The sequence below is a fragment of the Anguilla anguilla genome, chromosome 13 (genome assembly GCF_013347855.1).
Source record: "Anguilla anguilla isolate fAngAng1 chromosome 13, fAngAng1.pri, whole genome shotgun sequence".
NCBI classification, from domain to species: Eukaryota; Metazoa; Chordata; class Actinopteri; order Anguilliformes; family Anguillidae; genus Anguilla; species Anguilla anguilla.
This window is the reverse complement of record NC_049213.1, coordinates 29,201,854-29,224,164: the sequence shown is the minus strand read 5'-3', so window position 1 is coordinate 29,224,164 and position 22,311 is coordinate 29,201,854. Positions and strand designations below refer to the sequence as shown.

The window sequence follows — 22,311 nt, the reverse complement described above, 5'->3', positions numbered from 1 at the left end:
CTGAATTTTGGTACAATTACCATTTTAAAACTACATTTGATGTGATTCAGAAGGCATTATAAATTCTATACAAATGTCACGAAATCCAGATGTTATAAAATGAAAAAGAAGGGATCAGCGTTTTCCAACCATTCACTAGAAAAGTGTTTTGGAAATTGACCAAAGTCTTTAAAAATCACACAATGCAAAGTCAAAATTATACTAAAAGAATAAAGACTTTTATTAAGCATTGTAAGTTGCACTCAACTGCCTTCAAATACACCACACCACAATCCATCAACAATCAGTCAATCCCAACAGTAGTTCATTCTTTTACAATCCATGAGTTAGGTAGAAACTCCGTTCAACTTACATCAAGGTAACCTATTTAGCTCTTGCGGGCAGGGGACGGGGGGGAATACACCGTATTTCTGATCACTAATGTGTGATGGAAAGCATCAGGAGAATTAGATGAAAAAAGTTAAGTGATGATTCTGTTTTAGAAGTACAAGTTTGAAAACACTAAAGTAAACATCAAAAATGATTACAGGTTTACTTGCTTATGCTAAACTCTCAATGGGGAGGTCAAGAGTCTTGCTGACTTGTTTTCCAGCTACGAAAAAGGGGGGTAAATTTAAGATCAAAGCTTTTTTTGAGAGGTTTTTCTTTTTTCCAGAGATGTTTTGCTAATATGAATGCATAAAACAGCAACAGAGAACAATAATGTATACAGTAATGAGTACACCAGGGTTAACAATATTTAAAGTGGCTAGATAATTTTTTGTAAGTTTTTCTTTTTTTTCGATTAAATGCAACAGAGGTCAATAATCACAAAAATTTAAGGTTAGAGCAAATCAGTTACTGACTAAACAGTTAACACCTTTTATAGGACTATTACTGATTATTAGCCTTTTTTAATTTTGCAAATGGGCACAGTACTTGTAAGGATGGAAGAAAAAGGACAACATGCATAATAACTACACACCTTTTAAAATTATGAACCATGCAGAAAGTTTAGCTGAAACAGTAGTACTAATGTTCTACATTTGATTCAAGAAACCACATTATTCATTGATCACTGATGCATGGCAATTTCTGACACAAAATGTATCGGAGCTTCTTTGAGATCATTTGCATCTTCGGTGATTTTTAACCGTTTCTTGACATGTTACTTATATAGCTAAAAGTATGACGTATACTGAGATCATCAGAACTTAAGCTGCAGTATTTATTCTACAGTTACTTAATTTTGAAATTATTCTGCACATTTTTTAACACAATAAAACCACAGTGATGACCCACGTGAGAAATGTGGTTTTGTGTTTTTTTCTCTTTTTTCATGTGTTTAATTCTCAAAAGCATTTACTGTGACACAACACAAAATCAATTACAATGGCAAATATATGGTGCCAGGTACTGAAAGAGTATTTCAACCTATAAAGTACTAAAGACTGCCAAATGAAAGCATTTTTTCGGCTTCAGTATTTCAAGAAAAAGAAAATAACGTTCACGTAACCAGTTTGAAACGTGTTTAATATCAGTGATGAGGGAGCGAACCGTCTTACTCCTTATACTGGTAGCATTGTATCTGTAACTGGTATAATTGCCTTTTGAACCGAGAGATAGACATTATCCTTGCTTAAACTTGCTGTCTTTAAAGAGGGATCCGAATTTCATAAGTCCTCATTTTTCTCTTACGGAGAGGAAAAAATGTACATCGACTGTAGGCTTTCCATCTTTCCAGATATTCCTAACCCTAGACCCTCCATCATCCTTCACCCTCTCTATAAAAATAGGTTTACTCTTCTTTTTTTAAGACAGTGGCACCCAGAGTTTCATCTCTGAGGCAATCACTGTCTGCATTTAGTGCATTTAAATGAGGATTAGTATTGCACATTTTAGAGTCATAACTCAAGGCACTTTCAGATTGTTTGGGAGCCCTGCCGTTGTCTTTGTTCCCGTTCAGCTGCTCAGCCTCTTGGCCCTCCACACCGTTTTCGGTTGTAGACCCTTCTGGCGACTGCGGGGGGGACTTGGTCTCCTCTGGCTTGGGCTTCTTCCTCTCTTTCCCCACCTCACATGCTGAAGCAGCATATGCAGGTTTGCTCTGGTCAGGGAATATAAGGAAATAATCATTAATAATGACCATCAATAATCATGCCTCTAGCAGATGCCCATATCCAAGGTGGCATAGAATATTCCATTATAACTGTCATGCTCATTTCAAATATAAATATGACATGAAATGGCCCTAATTAATCCTACAACAAACTCCCTTCTATATATAAACAAGACACTGACTATACAACACCCTACCTAAGCCTCAGCTTTGCACTGGCACTTACAACACATCCTAATTAATGCTGGACAACTAGCCCCACCCTGCACACAAACCAGGTGCAGCAGTTCACTAATAACTGAAGAAAGAGCTCAAGTTCATTAAAGATAGCTCATAAGTGCTTGTAGCTTAAATTATCTGTATTCAGTACTACTTGATTCAAGAATGTTACACTCACCAAGTACATCTAATGCGTTCAATCCCGGCTAGGATCCTCAACAAAGCGGCATTTGTATGTATGATGTCTAATGAACTGATTAAATAGCGAGGCTTGTTTACAAACTAGCTGTTCTAAAGGGCAATATTGCATGACTTTCCACACGTTCACAGCATCGACTTCCATAATTGCCAATTAGCACTTGACACGCGCACTGTGCTGGCACTTGTAATGTGTGCTGTTCTACAGATGTATGTATTCGGTTTTAATGTGCTTTCATGTTCTTCTATAATGGTGTACTGTAGTGCAGTGAGACCAAATTCCCTTAAATGGTTCCGTTTTCATTCCTGCAATCTTTTCCCCAGGCTGTTATATGTCAATCGTATCCCTAAGACCTGACAGATTTTATCACCTGACAGATTCCTTGACAAACACATTCGCAGTACACTCATGACTGACAAGGCAGCTGGTCATGCATTTCCAGTCTACCACACAGCTTCTCCGTACCCATCTCTACTGAGTAACAGGAAGTTCGCTCTGCTTCAATGTCTTCACAGGTAATTTGGTGTGAAAAAGCAGTAAGGCTACTGACTTCTGATGTTCTCTGGCTTTCTTTAAAGTTTTAGCCTGTGCTTTCGTCTTCAAGGATGACTGGCCAAGTTTCACATTGGTGGAAAAAAATTTTTTTGTTAGCAATGGTTAACCAGTTCAGATATTTTGAGCCATTCATAAAATTGTACTCAAACATGACAGATAATGCCTGCTTATTAAATACAAACTGAAAAAGTGCCAAAATATAGATATATTTTTTTAGGTCTTACTACAAAGTTGTTATACTTTCCTTGCTTGTGACATCAGCACCACTTTTTAAGCACAGTATCTTTCAGAGCTTTTCAGAGCAAGCAGCTCCAGCTACCCAGGCAGGTAGCAGGAGCACACCACTCGCTGTCTTACAAGGTTAGGCCGTTATTCTGCACCTGGCCTCAAAAGCTCAGGTCTCCAAAGGATTGCCGCAGCCATTTATTTAATGGGGATACAAAATACCAGGACTGTATGTATGTATTCAATACTGTGAGATGGTCAATGATATAAAAGAATGAGAGTGGAAGGGTTTTATATAAAGCTGATCAGCAAGGTGACCTAATTTTAGAAGCTGATTTTTATCCTTTAATGGCATCATTAGCAGACATAATGAAAGCATATGTGAACGATGGGTTGGGAACTGTGCACCCAAAAATTACAGAGCAAAGCAGCTGTGACACCACTCAAGAAGAAAGGGATTCACACAGAAGAAAATATTATAGCTCACGAATTTAACACCACCGGCAATAATCTTTACCTACCATCAACCACTGTTGACAGCTGGTATAAGATTCAATCAAACGCACTTAAGACAGTTTAAGCAAGCCAATCAATCCCTACGGATTAATTCAGTGCTGGTTTTTAGTAATGTTCCCTTTGCTTGCTTTACTGAGTAACCACAAATGTAAACAAGAGATCCCTGGCAAACAAAAATTCGTTTTTATTCAAATGATGAACACTGCTGGTGCTGATTCGTTAGTAAAAACTTCTAAAATACCTGCCTTTTCATGCTAAAAGCTGTTTGTGTCACGCTTTTTCAAGTGTGCTATTTTATGCTCAGTGTTCTTTGTAGCACAAGAAGATATTAAACGGTGGAAAAATAGGCTGTAGGTACGATTTTCTACTGTCCTGGTAATCTAATAAAAAATAAAATTAAGGAGTTAATTAATTTTATTTAATTGGTTTCATCTGATTACAAAACTGCCCAGAAAAGGTTAACTTTGGTGTTCGTCTCAAACATACTGTGATGTTTTAATCTATTATGGCTTAAAGACACAAAAATTGGGATTTGGATTCTGTTTCTCATGTAGTTTTATAAATGTTTTTCTTACTTCCAGATAGCCATTTTGTTAATGACAAACCTGCAGTTGTATGAGGCTTGTTGGGGCCCTTGAGGCCCCCCCGACCTTTGGGTCCTTGGGCCCGACAGGCCCTTTCAGTAACCCATGAAGAGACACCCAAAAATCATAACGGATGATTTGGTTCCATACATTTTTTTCCTAGTTGCCATCATTTTTTAAACTAGTTTTAATCTTCACGCAAAACTGCGACCTACAGGTCCTAATGATTGAAATGCATATGCTTTCTACCGACTAAGTGTGTTTCATTGAATCTAGGGGACTTTTTCCTCAGAACTAGAAATAACAGCAATCTACATATTACTCTTATCTTACTGTCAATTAAGAAACTAGAAGACGTTCCTGCCCTTTCAAAAAATCTGTCATTGGCAATTGATGCAATGCATTTTGAGATAATTTTGTGCGCTGAAGAGAGACGGTACATTACCAAATCTGAAATTGTTTTAAAAGGCCAGCACTGTAACTGCACAGTATCTCAAACACATAAAGTACCATATTCCATTTTGTTAAGCTTGTTTGTTTCGACTTATTTAAGATACCAAATTTGCCACCAAAACAAACCAAAAGTGGGTAAGTTGTTAGCTATAGTTTCATTGGTTCTTCTATAAAAGATATGGCTTACCTGGTATGTTCCCTGACTCTTGAATCCTCTACTATGGTATTTGGCTCCTCGACTAAAGGTCCTTATAACAGGAGTTGAAATCACACCCCTTGGACGACTGTTGAAAAGAGAGTATGGTCAAGAAGGTACAAGCTTCCATATGGGATAAATGCAAAGTATTGGAATGTCCATAATGTACATGTCTGTGTAACCAACTGTTAGAATGGACCAGTGGCAAAACTACATATACTGCACATAGAAGAGTCTCAAACTGTCTTAGTATGGTGATTAATATGGTTTTAGAAATGTCACTAAATCTAATTTGTCTTAGCTGATTAAGTGTAAGATTCTTCCACTGTTCGCAGTTTTACCTTGCTACTACTTCGCATCAGACTACTGACTTTTTTCTCGTGTGCAGCCAAAAAATGTTCCTAATAGAATTAACCCATCCAAACGCCAAGAATATAGCCAATGTATGATTAAAAGGCCTTTTTTTCCTCATTTAAAAAAGCCACATCCAAGACACGTCGGACCTAGTATTGATGTCACAACTGATGTCATACATAGGGTCTGAAACAATTGCATCTGGTGGATAAAATTTTTTTTTTTTTTTTTTTTTTAAAGTATTTTTTTTCGCACAATACGAAATGCAATATGAAATGTCTTTGTTTTTTTTACCCCAGTGTTGTGTCACCCCATCTTTTTTGACAGCGTTAGATAATTTTGGCTATAATTTTCACAGAAATGTTAGGTTAGGTGAAGTCAACACAAAGTTCAGCTGGCGATATAACTTGCAATTGTTTTTGAACACAAAGGAACCAAGGAACCAACAACTCTTCCCTCAATCAGCCAGGCTTACCCTCTGGTTGGTCCACCAACTGACACCACCTGTATGGGGAAGGCCCCTCTGCCCCGCCCACGCCGAGTCCCCGCCCACTGGCCAACCACAGTGCCTGCGATCTCCAGTTTGCCACCCTGTGAAGGAATGGCTTGAAGGCCTAGCAAGAGGGAATAAGAAGAAAACAAAAATTCTGAACTGAATCAATTCCGCTCCAATTCAACCAGCACAAAAAAAAAAGACCCGTCCATTTTAAAATTCTCGATTTCCAGAGCTCAACACAAATCTCCTTGTGCCACCGGCGGGAGACGGGTGTCACACACAACGGCCCAATTATGCCTGTGGTATGTTTCACATTCCCCATCTGGGGGCACGCAGTCCACGGACAGACAGGCTTCTGTGGGAGCAGAGCGTGCGCTCACTGCATTCCACAGCGGCTGCAGCTGCGCAGGCCGCAGCTGAGGATCACAGCGCAAGCGCTGCGGTCCCAGTGGACACACAACAGGGCTCCGCTGCCGTGGTAACCGCTGCGGTCGCCGGGTTCTTACCTGGCATGCCTCTCCCTCTGCCCTGAGGTGGGGGCATGGGGGGCGGAGGGTAGAAAGTAGTGTTGGGGGGGTAGAAAGGCATGCCGTGCGGCGGCGGGAACGGGACAGGGTGTGGCGGGCGGCTGAAGTTCAGCCCCTCCAGGATGCTCTGACGCATCTTCTCCACTTTAGCGACCAGTTCGGCCTGGGAAACATAAGAGAGTCTGTGAAGCCCGGCTCACAATTCATCACAAGCTTCTGACCTTAATCTGCCGAAATTAGGGTCAGAACGAACGAAAATGTCATAGGTATACTAAAGGTTATGGCTATATGTGTGAGAGACAAAAAGAGACAGTGAGAGTTACAGAATGCTTTGGAATAGCTACCTGACCATCACAGAGGTCGATGAGTGGGGCCTTGTCCCTGTTGGCCCTGATGAGTTTGCTCTGAAGCAGTTTGCCATCGAAGTACATCCAGGGACAGCAGTGCTCCCAGGGGATGGGCTGCCCGCACACGTCGTTGGCAAACAGAGCCATGTCCACCCCGCTCATGAACAGGGCGGCCAGCTGGATGCCGCGAGGGTCCAGGTTGTCTATCTGCAGGCACAAGGAGAGGAGCTCAGCAGGGAATGTGCAGGGCCTCATATGCCACACTCACACACACACACACATACACACACACACACACACACACATACATACATACATACATACATACATACATACATACACACACACACACACACACACACACACACACACACACACACACACACACACACACACACACACACACACACACACACACACACACACACACATATATATAAACATACACACACAGGCGCACAGACACACACACACTCTCACATATACACACGCATGCACGCACAAATGCGCGTGCACACACACGCACACATGCACACACACACACACAGACACACGCACGCACACAAACACATGCATGCACGGACATGTACGAGCGCACACACACACAAAAACACACTCGCTCACGCACGCACACACACACACACACTCGCACATACGGTCGCACACGCAAACTCCCCACCCACAGAGAATGACTCACTCAGCTGGGATCAGAGCACAGAGCAAGCAGGGCGAACCCGTTCATCTAGGCAGACAGAGTCCACCAGAGCCAACACACAAAGCCAGCCAGAGGAGCCTACAGTCAGCCTAACACAGAGCACCAAGCGTCGAGTCCAGCAGAACCAACACAGAGCCAGTCAACCACGGACACAGTCAGCCCAGCATGGCCAAAGCGCACGGTTACTGCAGCGCAGGGGGTGTACATGTTCGGCGCCCGAACATACCCAACGGCCATCATTCAAAACGAACAGCTGACCCACAACACAGGGGTTTGACAATACCCAGAGCTGGGCAAGCAGTACGCACACGCTGGGGCACAACCTCCACTCATTCATCTCACTCAAGCAAAGGTGGAAGCATCTGATCCTGAAAAGCTTTTTTCCTCAATGGAAACATGCTTGTAAAAAGCATTTAAGCTGTTTTTATAAGCAAGAAACAAAAGAAGGATTTTTAAACCAATAATGATATATGAAGAACGCCCTCTGAAAACTCAATAACCCACATCTCTCTTTTCGTTCTCCCCATTTCATAATCATGGGACATCTGACAATCAGAGACAGTTCCTGTCACCGGCCCAAAAAGCACGGAACTGAAAACGCAATGAGTAATTTGTCCACAGTCAAAACATTAATGGTCCAAAAGCATAAATAAGTTGTGGGATCTATTGAGTATTTCCAGGACAGGCCTCATATAACAATCTCTACAAAATCACCTTCAGTTCCTGCAGCTGGTCAGGTTCATATAGTTTAGGAGAAAGTGCTTGGGCTAGGAAAGCGTCAAGTTCGTTACGACGCAAAATTCTTACTCCTGGCCATTGTAACATAAACCTGAAGTAAAAACACAAAGGGTAAGGTATTAAAAAATACAGGAACTGATGTAATTATCTCTGTCTGCATCTTGTGTATATTACGTACTTATGCCAACAACGTATTTAAAAATTCAATATTACTTTGAATGAAATTAACTGTAATAAAACCTGTTCTCCAAGCAGATGGGGAGAACTCTTAAAAGAAGAATCAGAGCAGTCTGTACAGTCATGTGAATGTTCTTCAGAAAGGACATGTTTTACGGTGGGGACAGGGCGGTTGGTGGGGGGAAGAGGGGGGGTTGGGGGAGGGAAAGCTCACCGCAGAACGCAGCAGAGCACCATGAGGGGCGTGGGGACGTTGGCGGGGTTGAGCATGGCTGGGGTGTCGGAGCGCATGCAGGCCAGGAAGGCCCTCATCCTCCGGTTCTTGTCCTCCACCGCCTTCCCCAGCCACAGCTTCTTCAGGTTGGGGCAGGTCCACTCCCGGAAGGGCAGCGCCTCCACCAGCTCCGGCGTGTGGGGCGACTTCCCCTTGTAGGCCGCCCACTCTTTTACGATCACGGGGGGGTCTGCAAGGGGGCGGGAGACGGGAGACGGGTCAGTCGGTCGGTCAGTCAGTCAGACGCGCTGTGTGCGTCTAGCGCGTGATTGGACGGCTGCACAGGGCACCCACACTCTGGGAGTCTGTTCCTCCGCATGGCGAGCCTCTCGGCCTTCTTCTTGGCCTCGGCCAGGCTGAAGAGGACTCCGTAAACACACTGGCGGATAGGCCGATACAGCTGCACCGCAGAAGGCAGGTCTTTGTTAGCTTCGTCCTCAATAGTGACAGAGATCTTTATCTCGCCCTGCGCAAGGAAAGAAGACAGACAGACAGACAGACATCAATAAACACACATGAACATAACAAATCATTTAGCGGTTTCTTTCCTCATCGGTTTTGCCTTATTTAAAGATGAAAAGGAACCTGCCTACTGTTTCATCACAGCTTCGAAGTGAAGTGAGTTGTCCGTTTTCTGACACTTACAGTGAACTCCAATTTCACAGCTCAGCACCCACTGCATTGGAAATGCCATTCTGCACTACTGAGGGGTATGACATGGTCGAGGGGCCATAGTGAAAGTAACCCCCTGAAAACCTTCCTACAACCGACAAGTAACTAACATAGCTGTGCACTGAAAAGACCACAAGCCCTTTCTGAACAAAAACTGGCTTCGAGAAGTGAGACCTGAGCAAAATAATTGATTTTACAGCCCTTTAGACACAAATAAAATTCCTGAAGATTGCATACAATTTTAAAAGAAACATCTATTTTCACCAATATTCAGAACAAAATTATTTCTTTATAGGATGGTATGTGTTAGTAACATTTGCTTGAAAATTCTCAGGAATCTGAAGGAACATTTAAAATCTTACCAGCATTCAAAGAATGAAAGCATTTCAAATGTGAATGGTTCCTGACCTTGGTGAGGACGTGGTAGATGTAGGGGTACATGAGGCCCTTCTTGTGCCTGTGCTCTGCAACCCGCAGGACCTCGGGGGCTACCAAGGGCAGAGGGGGGGTGGTGATATCCATGTGGTTCCTGGTTGGCATGGAGAGGAGGGACGGGATCTGCGCGTTGACGCCATGGTGACCGGCATCTCCCCCCTGACTCACTGGTGAGGTCACAGAGGTGTCCTCCACCTGGAGGCAGAGGGAGGTGAGCACCTGAGCAGGCAGCTAAATATATATGAGCTATACATACAGCTAGGCTGCTAACATTCTGCAAGCTACATTCTGAAAATGTGTATTTATTGGACACAAACGGTCTTGGTATAAAAGAAAAAGTGAAAAAGAATATGCATCAAATTCATAATACAATACACCGATGTATGGAACATATAGGCTATCTAAAAAAGATAAACATCTTGTTAGTCCACTAAATAAAACAGATAGAAAGCGCTGCTTGCCGGCTTGGTTATTCTGTGGTTCGTAGCACGGATTATTGCACCAGTCTGAATCTTTGAAACTGGAGCAGTGAGATTATTTTTGATTCACTCTGGGTATGCGCAGAAGTCATGGTTCTAGAATTTACAACTTTCAAATTACAAATCTTTGTTTCTTACTATCCCTCACTCTCCGGGCAAATGTGAGCAAACAATATTTCAAAATATGCATCTGTATTAGCCAAGTATGCACCACATTTTGAAACTGTCCAGACAAATATGGAAATTCATCAACAATCATCAATAATTAACATTTTTTTGGCTCAAAACCAACTTTTCTGTTTACGTGTCAGCCCGAGCAAGCACTTCAAATTCCCTCCACAGGGTGGCATCAACCAAGTAAAAGTTTGAGCTGTGCATCCTTAAGAGGACTTAAAAAGAACCTGAAAAACAGTTTGGTACATTGATATGATGTGTGATTTTTAAACTTCAAAACATTTCACATCTCATACCATGCATTTTCCACATCTTAAATATACCCCAAGACTCCAGAATCAAAGTACATCCTTACTTGCAAACTCAGTGATCTTCAAGTAATCAAAACAGCTCATCACACGCACTGTGAGCAGTGTTGTCTCTGGGACAGACAGTGTATGTGCTTCTTTTAATAAAAACCTAGGTTGGACCATGAATACCAACAGTATTTTCTTTTCTTTTTACATTAAAGCAATAAGTAAAAATGTTTTTGGTTTTCCCCACTGTAGCTCCCACCTAAGCCATGATGCCATTGATAACTGAAGTAAGCTGAAATGCGCGATGGGGGTTTGGGGTTTGGGCCTGTGAAAGCTGCACCCCAGCCAAGCCTGATATCAATCAGTCTAAGGTGCAAACAATTATGACTTCGCAAAAATAATAGAAATTCAAGCACCTACCACTGTGCTGCAGTATGGACCATTTGTATCAAACTGCATTACAGACCAGTTCACAGCTCAGTAAATAGTAGCATTTATTAAAATCTATATAAAAATTTAAATAAACACGATTATTATTAGTATTATTATTATTTTTGCAATTCATATCTAATTGACTGGAAAGAGACTGTCTTAAATGTATCACATATATTGGTAAAAGTAGGTCTGACCTCAGAATGAAAACTTACTTTAATGTGGTCTCCCATATCTCCCTCTGGTATGTTAGCAGACTGATTTCCTGGTTTGTCCCATCCTCCTTTATGGTCACTTACATGGCTACAACAATAAGAACACGGTCATTTTTCACGGTCAATTTATCAATATCAGCATCAATGAAAATAGTGTGCTTGTGTGGTTATCCACCATCATAGTGAGTGGATGGTACAGTTCTTAAGAACATTTTCACTTTCAGAAAACCCCAGTTGATAAATGCCTCCAGTGTTGGGAGGAATGAATAATTGTGTGTTGGTTGCAGAGACAGCAGTACAACAATGACACTGTGACTCAGAAATGCTCGCTGTTGAAGAAAAGAGGACAGATACTGTACAGAGTATACATTCAGCTATGCTCAAAGGGCTACAGCCACAACCCCACAGCACATCAGTTTGACTCATCTGCTATACCACGGAAATTGCGGTGTTCTTTTCTCAAAAAAATTATTATTTAATAAAGAGCTGATTTGTTGCCTTCTGAAGCCATGTTTTTTTTTTTTTAACAGACTTACAAGATGCTCGCAGACCAGAGTCCTCACTTTTATAGGCACTAGTAATCCCCGCTGCTGTGATTTACTCTGTCTACAGCTGAGCTTAGCCGGACCGAGGGAACCCAAGAGCAAGCAAATGTCACTCATTGCATGCGCTGCAACGTGCATAGCCGTCTTTAAGGCTCGGGAAGGTTGCGGGACAGCCGGACCGGGCCTGCACTCACTTGGCGGTGGTGGCGGCCGTGTTTTCGTCGTTCTCTGAGGAGGAGGATGTGGACGAGGTGTTGAAGAAGGCGGGCTCCGCGTGGTTGGGGCTGCTGCCCTGGGCGGGGTTGATGGGAGAGGACCTCTCGTACAGTGGCGTGTGTTTCCCCTCGTGAGGAATGTTGCTGAAGCTGTTCTGATCCGGGAGGCCCTTCCCCACCGGATCCAGAGCGAGGCCGGCCTCGACCAGCGGGGTTGAGTAGGCGTTCTGGCCAGCCAGCTGCTGGACCTGCGAAACCCCCACAGCATCACCACAAACACACCAAAACAATTACAATTAAAAACACACAGCGTGCACGTAAAACATAAAATAAATACACTAAAACTGGCAGACACCGTAGACATTTATCCAACAACTTTTACTCCTGCATTTATGAGAGTTCAATGGCTACTGATGGACCATAATTCAATTTAAGGGATTCAAGCATTCAAGATTATTTACCACTTAATTTTACCAATATTCTACAGCACAGTAAGTCATATGAAAAAAAATTCTGTCAACGCGTCCAGAAAGTGCCGTATCATTTCCCTTTTAATGCTCACTTTGTCCACTATTCTTCTTATCCCAATACCTTCAGCAACTTCAATACAACTTCAGGAAGGAAAAACAATTCTCAGCTTTTCTAAATAGGGCATTTGGGTTCAGATACACCCGAACAACACACACATGCACGCACGTGCGCACACACAGACAGATGCACACATACACACAACAAAAACACACTTCAGCTTTCCACATCCAAAGCAAACAAGCTAGTAGAGTAATACATGTAATAGCACTCATGCAGAACGCTGAGACGCAGTTTGAAGGACAGTGGAACTCACCCCAGATTTCACAGGAAGGGGAATCTGTGGAATGTTCAGCATCTGTGGAGGTACATATTGTGGCACTGCAGCAGGCACTCCAATCTGATTTGGTCTGACTGCATCAGAAAACAAGGAAAGGTGCTTTTCTGTTACACTGCACACAAACCTATATAACACACACACACACACACACACACACCACTACTTCTGGCAGTTGATTTGAATAATAAAAAATGTGCAGCGGTACTCACCTGTGCCTCTCTGAATATTTACCAATTTTAGATCATCTCACTGCATGATCTACCACAACCCACAATACCAAGCGTGCAAGGCCAAAACAAAAAGGTATATGTGCACGATCAACTCAAAACCTTGATCAATATGCAACTCAGAGAAAGCTGTGGAGATGACCAGTTTATACAAATTCAAGAACCTTAATATTTTTTATTTCACTTGATTTAAGAGCTACTCAAAGAAAGTGGTTCACTGCAGTTTTGAGGTCTGCAGCAAGTTTTTTTCCCCCAAACTTCCAACGTGAAGGAGCTGCCACGTCTGTGCAAAAGGCCTTTCTAAAGCAGGTTATTTGTATGCACGGTGCATAACGACCATTCCAATGTGCACACAAGGTCTGCGGCAACCCGGAATATTTCTCACATTACTGCGATGGCTGCTTTCCTACTCACTGAAAACAAAACCTGCTTTTTATGCCCAGGCATCAACGGGGGAGAAAGAAACCCAAATTAAACTGAAACGGGAACAAGGAAAAAGGCAAGCGGTGACACGCAACTCTGTGGTTTTACGAATGTCCTCAGACTGTTACACCAAACTCATTCACCAACTTGCTGATTCCATGGAAACAGGGGTCTGACAAGGGCAGGTTGTGGTCAGACCCATTAAATGAGGTCAGGCAAACATACAAATGATTGAGACCAGGGGAAAGGTTAGATTTGCCTCTCCTGTACTCCACACACCAATTCAGAGCTCTAATTGAGACTCACAGGGAATAAGGCTCATATTGCCAGTGCAGACATCTAAATTCAATCAACCCATTTCAGGGAAATCAAAAGGACGTACAACATTTAAGAAATCATGCATCAAGTTACACTGGTTAAACCAGAGTAAATGCAATATCACCTGTCACCTATATTAATTTAACAATAATGATAGCATGGTTAAAGATATACTGACAAATATGTGTCTGTGTAATGAGAGTCTCACCTATTCAGGAATCAACAGTATCATGAACTTACCTACATAAGGAGAGAACTGTAGGGGTTTGCTGGCTGCAGAGTAGTACTCGACTGCTTTCTTAAATCGAACAACTTTGTCATCAGTCCTGGACTAGAATATAAAACAGCCACATTAAATTAAAAACACCAGTCTGGGAAAGTGAACGGAGCCAGTCTGTGTCACACAAGCCTATGAATCCAAATCACAGGGTTACAGTCCCTGAACAGTCAACAAGCATTTATGAATTAAATAACCCCCCAACCCTACGGTTACACACTGGCAGGACTGCCCAGATACTGTCCAGACTTCACCTCCTATGTTCTTCATATAAAATCCAGAAATAAGGGGGGGGGGGGGGTGCTTACGCATCAGTCACTATATATGAATAACGTCAACTAAATTAATTTAAAAATGCAAGAGAATAAAAAGATTACTGATGTAAAATCCTATGCAGACGTTAGTTCAGCAACAGATTGAGAAGAAACATGAGCAACGTGTCACTGAGCTGGGATCTTTGGCACCGCTGTAATATGAAGGTTAATGCTTCAGATATGACTCCTCTCATGATCCAGCATCAGTTCCTAAACTTTTTACAGTTCAATAATATGAGGGTTTTTTTTTTTGGGGGGGGGGGGAGGCAACCAATGGCAGTGCATTAAAAAGCTAAGCTGTTCCAAAGATCCTTACATGTTGGAGGCTCTTTAAAAGAATGCTACAGGAAATGCTGGAGTTATATCTCGAATACAATTTCAAAATGAGCAAATATTGAAAAGAGCAGCCTCTGAAATTGTGTGGCTCATTATTATACCTGTGAGTGCTTGAAGATGTCTTTTGCAATGGCTTCCAAGTCGTTGATGTCTTGCATGTTCCTGACATAGTCAGCCACGGCCTTGATTACTACGTCGCACGGTGGGAGCACGAGCTGGTGGGCGCGTACCTGTCATTGGATACGAGCTCCATTACATTCCCACAACAGACAAAAAACTGAACTGATCAGATAGGACTGTCCATCATACGCCAAGCAAAGACACAGAACTGTATGGACCACACATGACCGTCCATTACATTCCCAGCAAAGACACAAAACGGAATAGATCAGACGTGACCTTCCATTAAATGCCTAGCAAAAGTACAAACCTGAATGTATCAGATGTGACCTTCCATTACATTTTTACCAAACTAAAAGGCTGTATTTGGTGCGCGCAAGCAGAGTGGTGTGGAGATTCATGATTCACTGTGTTTGCAAGGCAGAAATACAGATAGAAAAAAGCGAATAAATAACACTCGCTTGTACATTTGTTCTTAAAGCTGAGGGATTACACTGCAAGGTTCTCTGGGGCCTACTGATTCACCCTCCATAATAAAATCGGAACATAATGCATCTTAACCCTAATCTTCAGCCTCTACGTGTACCCAGCGAGATTTTCCACTTAAGGCATACAAATAGGCTATAAGTCAAGACATTGCATAACGCAGGTCTCACAGCTCGGGAGAAATACAAGCAAACACTTTGGTCTGGCCCTTTAGCTGAACAAACAGATCCATCTGTCAGGCAAGATTAGCTCTGGGCAAGAGCCTACCTGTGAGGTGTTAACATGTTAAACCATGTACCGCTTATTATTTTACCACTTATTACATTGCTTGGCATATTAGGTCTCCCAGTTACAGGAGTACAAATGAAGGGTAGCACTGTAAGTGATTTTTTTTTTTTTTTGCGTTGTACTAATGCATCACTTGTCGAGCCTCATTTTACTCTAGGTCGTCAAGGAAACCACTTCCTCTGCTATTGTACAAGGCCTTGAATGGAAACAAGTCTTGTGTGTGAACCACATGCAAGGAAAAGCCAACAGCATTTTAGAAGTACAGAAACACAATCAATTACATTTAGCAAAATTAATGTAGCGCTACTCCAGTGAAATACAAAAAAAGCAAGAGTGCACATGCTGTCCTGAATCACAGGCCTAAAATCAGGCACTTCCGTTGCACTGCCAGAGAAAATCACTGCTCACAGCTAATAGACAAATATAATGTGTTAACCGAGTATACCATTACACCATCTGCTGCTGCACGCACATGATTGTTCTGAGAGCATTCTGAGCTTCTCTCCGAATGGCTAAATGTTTGCATCCCGGTTACGCATTACCTTCAGTGATGCTAATGGGTGCTCTGGCCCAAGTAAACTCCAATGAAAGGCAGCCAAGTCTTCATCAGGCAGTATGTGATTACCTGTAAAATAGGCACAAATGATTTCCAGTTAAAGGAAAGTGGGACTGGTTACAGTTTTCAATGTCTTGGCAACTGCGCGCACACACTATGTTGCGGAATTAGCAGTAATTTACAGCCAGTTTCTTTACAATGGCCTATAACACACAGGAACAACAATTCAGCGTCAATTTCCACCCAAACTAGCTTCCAACACAACATCATTAATGCTAGGACCGGTGCAAATAAAAATGAGAGATCAAAATTTCATGATTGCTGCAATCACTGAAAGCTAAATCAGATTACCCTCAGTACAATATTACAAATATGACTAAAAAAGTCTCACATGCATACCACAAAGTCTGCTTTTACATATATTCCAGCAAAATGACTTGTATACCACACGCATTATCGCATATACACCACATCTGAGCGCTGTTAAGCACCTCAATATAGTCAAAAAGAACACACACGCATCCATAAAGAATGGAGGAAAGAAAACTTTTCCTACTTTCCAATAGTTTTTTTTGTTTTTTTAAACCTTGTGCTGATGAAGAATATTGCAACATACAAACCACTGCCTGCCAAGCATAATGCTTATGTAATACAGTCTATTCTGCTTATCTCCACAGAGGTGGTAGTGAAAGGGATGCATATCCGTGTAAGGTTACTAGAGAACAAATCTGAAGAAGCTCGAAGAAAAGGGAAAACAAGGTCAGGGTGAGCAGGCATAAATCACTCATGAAATGTGTGACAGGCTCCTGCATGTGTTAACAACAGTCAATATTTTTTTTAATGCATTAGATTCACGTTATACTTTCAAACTCCTGAAAATATCACTGTTCACATACCCAAATTTACTCTATAACAGGGAAAATGTCATGATTAATTCACAGCTTAATAAGAGCAGATATGCATGACCACTTTTATTTGGAGTGGCTCATTTGCATACTGTAACTTGATCAGAGATGCCAACAAGCAGCTAAGTGAACTACAAGACACTGTTTTTTTTTCTTCTAGGAAATGGGTCTCAATAACTCCAATAGTTCCTGAAAGCTTATGGTCCAGTGATTTTATCAGTGCTATGCATCAGTGGAAAATACAAACAATAGGTTTGTGGCTAAAGAGATACTGAATGAAAACAGGGGGAATTATTTAAAGAGCAGATGAAATGACAGCACAAGCAGCATTAGGACTTGAAAAACCTGCACTAAACCTCACTGTGACGGGATATATATTCAATGTACTGTGCTGAGATTGCATTTAAAAATGTTTTCATACTTTGGGAGTGGTGGGGGTGGCTGTAAAATGTACAAATCTCAAGAATAACCAGATGTAACATCTGATCTTTTTATTATTATTTTAATCTGCCAAAAGACACTACTTTCTTTTTTCCTATCCACCCAAAAAGACTATTACTAAATTAATTTAGGTCACAAAGCTAAAAACCTGCTAATCCTATTGAGAGTTGTGCTTGTAAAAGCTATCTTTCACTAAAAAAAGAAAATTGCACCAGGATTATCCATGCTAGACCATACCTTTGTAAACAAATTAAGCAATACAGAACCATTACAAAATCAGCACTATACTTTATACAAAAGAGAAACCTGGCTTAGCTATTCACCAAACCTACCTAAAAGTGAAGCGAATATGACAAAGCGATTTGGATTGAGATCAAGCTGCTTGGCAACTTCGTGCATCAGGTACTGGCTGGTGGTGAGGCTCTTGCCGTTCCGGCTTAGTTTCAGAGCATGGGCACTGAAGTAGTAGGGGATGTTGCACAAGGCGTAGTCAGAATCATAGGCCACCAAGCCGTGAAACCCATTCTCCCTGCATAAGGCTATCACTTCCTGATGGTGATCCTCAATGCTCTGGGCCACCTGGAGAACAGATCAACATAAGAAGCTAAATCAATCAGGTGCCAGACTTAACATACAGTCAACACTGAACCAAAAATTTTCAAACAAACAAAGAAACAATTTAAGATGGATAAATACTGTAAATCTGGCAAAGATTTTGAGAAAATTTTATGTGGTGTATTGACAGTTTTATTCACTCATTTTTGCTGGGGTAAAATTTTGAATTTGCAACTGCAATTGAGAAGTCCCAATACTGATCTTAAAACTATATAATGTATGGCATTGATGATATTAAATGCCATGAAAAGAGAAAATAAAAATAAAGAGTAAGAACCTAAATTAATAAAATATGAACATTTCTGGTCTGCAGAACACAGTATTTGTGGATCTGAAACTAACTTCACAATAGCCTGCAGAATTGGGTAATAAACAGTCCAGTGTAGAACTGGTGCAGTCATTTCAAAATCACTGCACACAAATGGCTGAAGTGACACTTTACAATACTGATTCATGTAAATAATATTTAGAATATGATAACTAGGGACAGAAACCAAAAATGTCTTGTGTCAATGTTCTTACTTGTTTTGAATATTATTTTGTTAAAACAGCCACGAATGCATAGATTCTAAATGCACCGATATGCTAGTTGATCGTCCCTCTTTCAAAGGCCACAACGGTTCGTCCATTTCTGAGCAAGGGCCCACAAGCTTTGTCCAAGGCTGTCAGCCGTGGCCTGCAGGAGTGCCGCGTGATCTACGTACAGAGCCAGTCACTAAACTCTCCCTCCTTCCTGCTGTACCGTACCCACAGCCTCCACTAGGGAGCCAATTAAAGTAAGGCAAAGGTGGGACTACCAGAAAACCGAGATATTACCGGTATTCAGTAGCCTTTCTTCACTTGCACAATATGCAATTTAAAACTTCCTCGGCTAATTGTTCACTCTACTTGCTGGTGGAAAACTCCGCGATGCCTTTTGAAAACTGCATTGGTCTTAACAGTTTTGAAAAGTATTTCTATCTATTTCCAAAACAGTAGAATTACAATATGCCTTTAAAAAATACTAGGACTCCATTTTAATCTGAGTGCAGAGCTAATGAGTTTATTTAAAAGCAAAAACAAAATGTATGCCAAAGTAAATACACCGAATAATACTGCATCGTGTCTACATTTTAACAAACTTGAGTATCGAGTCGTTGTTCCCATCAGTGAGTATTACGTAAAAACATTAAACAAATAAATAAATAAAACTTGAAGCCCGCTATATAGGCTGTCTACATTACTCGAAGATTCAAGAAATAGGGTACTTAAAACGACAAAAAGTACCTGAATAACTCAACTAGCGTGGAAACCGTTTTAAGCAAATTACGAAGAAAAAAGTCTACACGAGAGACTGATGCATTGTTGTTCCAATGCATATTCCTCAGGTTCATCTGTGTGCACAACCTTGTGTGAACTTTGAGAAAACAAATACAGGTTACCATGAAACCATTTTAAGAATTGAATGGTAGGACACATGCTCGTCTATGCATTTTTCCAGGGTGCTGTCTTTTGACAGAGAATTTACAGCATATTCTTAAATTAATTAAACAAGAAATGATGTTGGGATCCCTACAGCGTTAATAAAATTACTATAGGCTACGCCACCTGCATGGAACAATGCTTTCGGGTATAACTAACTTATTATTATTTTCCAGATGTTCATTGCAAGAGGCACATGATAAACATGTTAACGCTATTGATATATGTTATTGACAGTTATTCGGCCTTTCAGATTTGATTTAAATGGCCATCATGTCACAGCTTAAGTGCGACTCGCTAGCTACATATAGTGTACCTAATATATTATGATTATCTGAATATCTGCATGAATGTTTAAGATAACTGGCTACAAAGTCCAACTAAAAAGGTTTGCCTAGAAATGCTTGTGAAAAAGAAATGTTGCAAGCCAGCTAACGTTAGCTAGCTGGCGTCTCAAACGTCAGGCACCTCCCTTCTACAATGTTATCGATCAGAAAGTATAAAATAACAACTTTCAGCAGCATCTATAGTAAATGCCTGTCGCTTGCTCGTCAGCTAGTTTGCTTACACAGCGCTAATTTGCAATTTTGTTAACTTGTCTAACCATGGTTACGCCACTAGACCGGCAGTTAGCTAGCTAGACTATACATCTTGGTTAGCTAGCTTCTCTGGAGCTCTGCAAGTGTTGATAGACTCGCTCGATATGTTGCCAACTAGACAGTTTCGCCAATGGAGATCTTATCGATAAACTTTATTTAGCTAATAACAACGCACTGACACGGAACAAAGTCTAGTTAGCTAGCCATTCGCTACTGTAATTGGACAGTTAGCCACCAATACAGCCAACGAACAACTAACGTTAGTCGCTCTTTGGATGTTGCTACTTGAAGAAAGTGTCACCATTATTTTATTAAACTAGTGACCTTGGTTTTCCCACATCAATGAGTATATTTCTTCCATTTCTATAAGCGTACACTGTTTATATGTCCAGCAAATTAACTGACAACGCAAAAGCATGGTTAGTTCGACAGTTAGCTAGCTGGCCGATAACCTACAAGCTAATAATGTTAGCAATTTTGCAAGCTAGCCACAAACCAAAAATCGGAATTTAGTCTAAACCAACTAGCAATAGACTTACCCCGATGTGAAACCTGAGGAGTGCCAGTCGGATACAGTGGGCCATGCACAACGGGGGAAGGAACCAGACCTTTGGTGGTGGGGTTCCCTTGTTCTGGACGTGGCTGACAATCTGCTGCGCTGTCTGTCTCTCGTTCACCTGTCGCTTGACCCATTCGTGAAGACGGCCTTTCTCCAGGGCGCCATTGAAGCATACCAGGAGCTCAATGTTGCCATTAAAGCAGGCCTTAGCGAGAGCAGCCAGGTAACCTAGCATGTGGTTCCACTGGCCCCCGCTCACCCAGTCGGTGTAAAAGCCGCCGTAGAGCCGGTGGAGGCAGTTTTCGGCATCCACTAGAAGCCTGAGCGGACTTTGGGGCGGTCGTTGCCTGCCACCCCCAACCAGGCTCCCCCGAGCTAGCTTCTGGAGCTCCACCGGTACTACGGCACTTGGGCAGTGCTTTTCTATATATTCTTGGAAACCTTGCACGCCCATGACGGCTGCTTTAAAAACAAATTAAACTAAAAATGCTTTTTTTTAAAAATCGTAAAAAATTAACGGTACCTAATGGGGATTGCAAGTAGCGCCTCCCCTGAAACTGTGAGTTAATGGTCTAAATGTTGTCGTTGTTGGTTTCTGGAGTTGCAGAATCCAAAAGAAATTAAATCGGGTTGTTACAGATGCATTTGTTATTTTTTTGGTGAGTTATTTTTTGGTTCATGGCTGTTGGCCGCCATGTGCCGTCTCACGGAGCCATGTCTATGGATGTGTCTGGTGTGCAGAGAAAGAGGCACAGTGACGCAGGGCACGTACCGTGCACAGGAAAGGAGGAGTCAGTGATACAGTGGGCGAGGGTGGGCGCTGAGTACGGTCGGTTGGAAAACTGTTGCATGCCACAATGTGTACAGTGTACGGGGGAAGTATAAGGGGGTGCGTATTCCACTGGGGAGTGGACGTGCCTGTGTTTCTTCATACAAATATATTCGATCAAATGTGCATCCTCCACTAGCAAAAATAATACAGATACAATGCGTAGAAAAACTGAATATCCCGTGTTGACACCATGCAAAATCAGACACAGGGAAAGACTATACGTGACAAACAAAGAATATCCGCGTTGAACTAACCCAAACATTATTTAATGGGTGACATCATGAAGTACACTGTGAGAAATGAAAAGTCCTATGACCGTGGCCCTGTTTGACTTCCATACTTATTTGCTCAGTCTCAGGCGGACTCATTTCTGCCCGTATGAGTGTGAGTAGCCGTCAGGTACATAGCCTACTACGCACTTTTCCAAACAGCGCATACGTTTTCTGTGTCGCGTCTCTATACGACAAAACACAGACTTTGTACGTTAGCAAGCTGATATTGTATGCAATAATCGTACGCAGTGAAACAGACAATTTCACTGTACATTGCA

General features: G+C 41.8%; 1 protein-coding gene across 1 annotated transcript; it reads right to left on the bottom strand.

The window, feature by feature from the left end:
* Window positions 1-196: 196 nt before the first annotated feature.
* On the bottom strand, window positions 197-21,383 carry LOC118211052 (constitutive coactivator of PPAR-gamma-like protein 1). The gene is made up of 17 exons (XM_035387792.1): window positions 20,910-21,383; window positions 18,028-18,274; window positions 16,336-16,418; window positions 15,001-15,129; window positions 14,213-14,303; window positions 12,981-13,078; window positions 12,116-12,384; window positions 11,377-11,464; window positions 9,754-9,975; window positions 8,968-9,139; window positions 8,614-8,863; window positions 8,199-8,313; window positions 6,767-6,976; window positions 6,402-6,585; window positions 5,875-6,013; window positions 5,037-5,133; window positions 197-2,086 (listed from the first exon to the last, which is right to left on the bottom strand). The coding sequence occupies exons 1-17, from the start codon at window positions 21,381-21,383 to the stop codon at window positions 1,778-1,780; spliced, it is 3,177 nt and encodes a 1,058-aa protein (XP_035243683.1). The 3' UTR covers window positions 197-1,777.
* Between the last annotated feature and the right edge of the window lie 928 nt (window positions 21,384-22,311).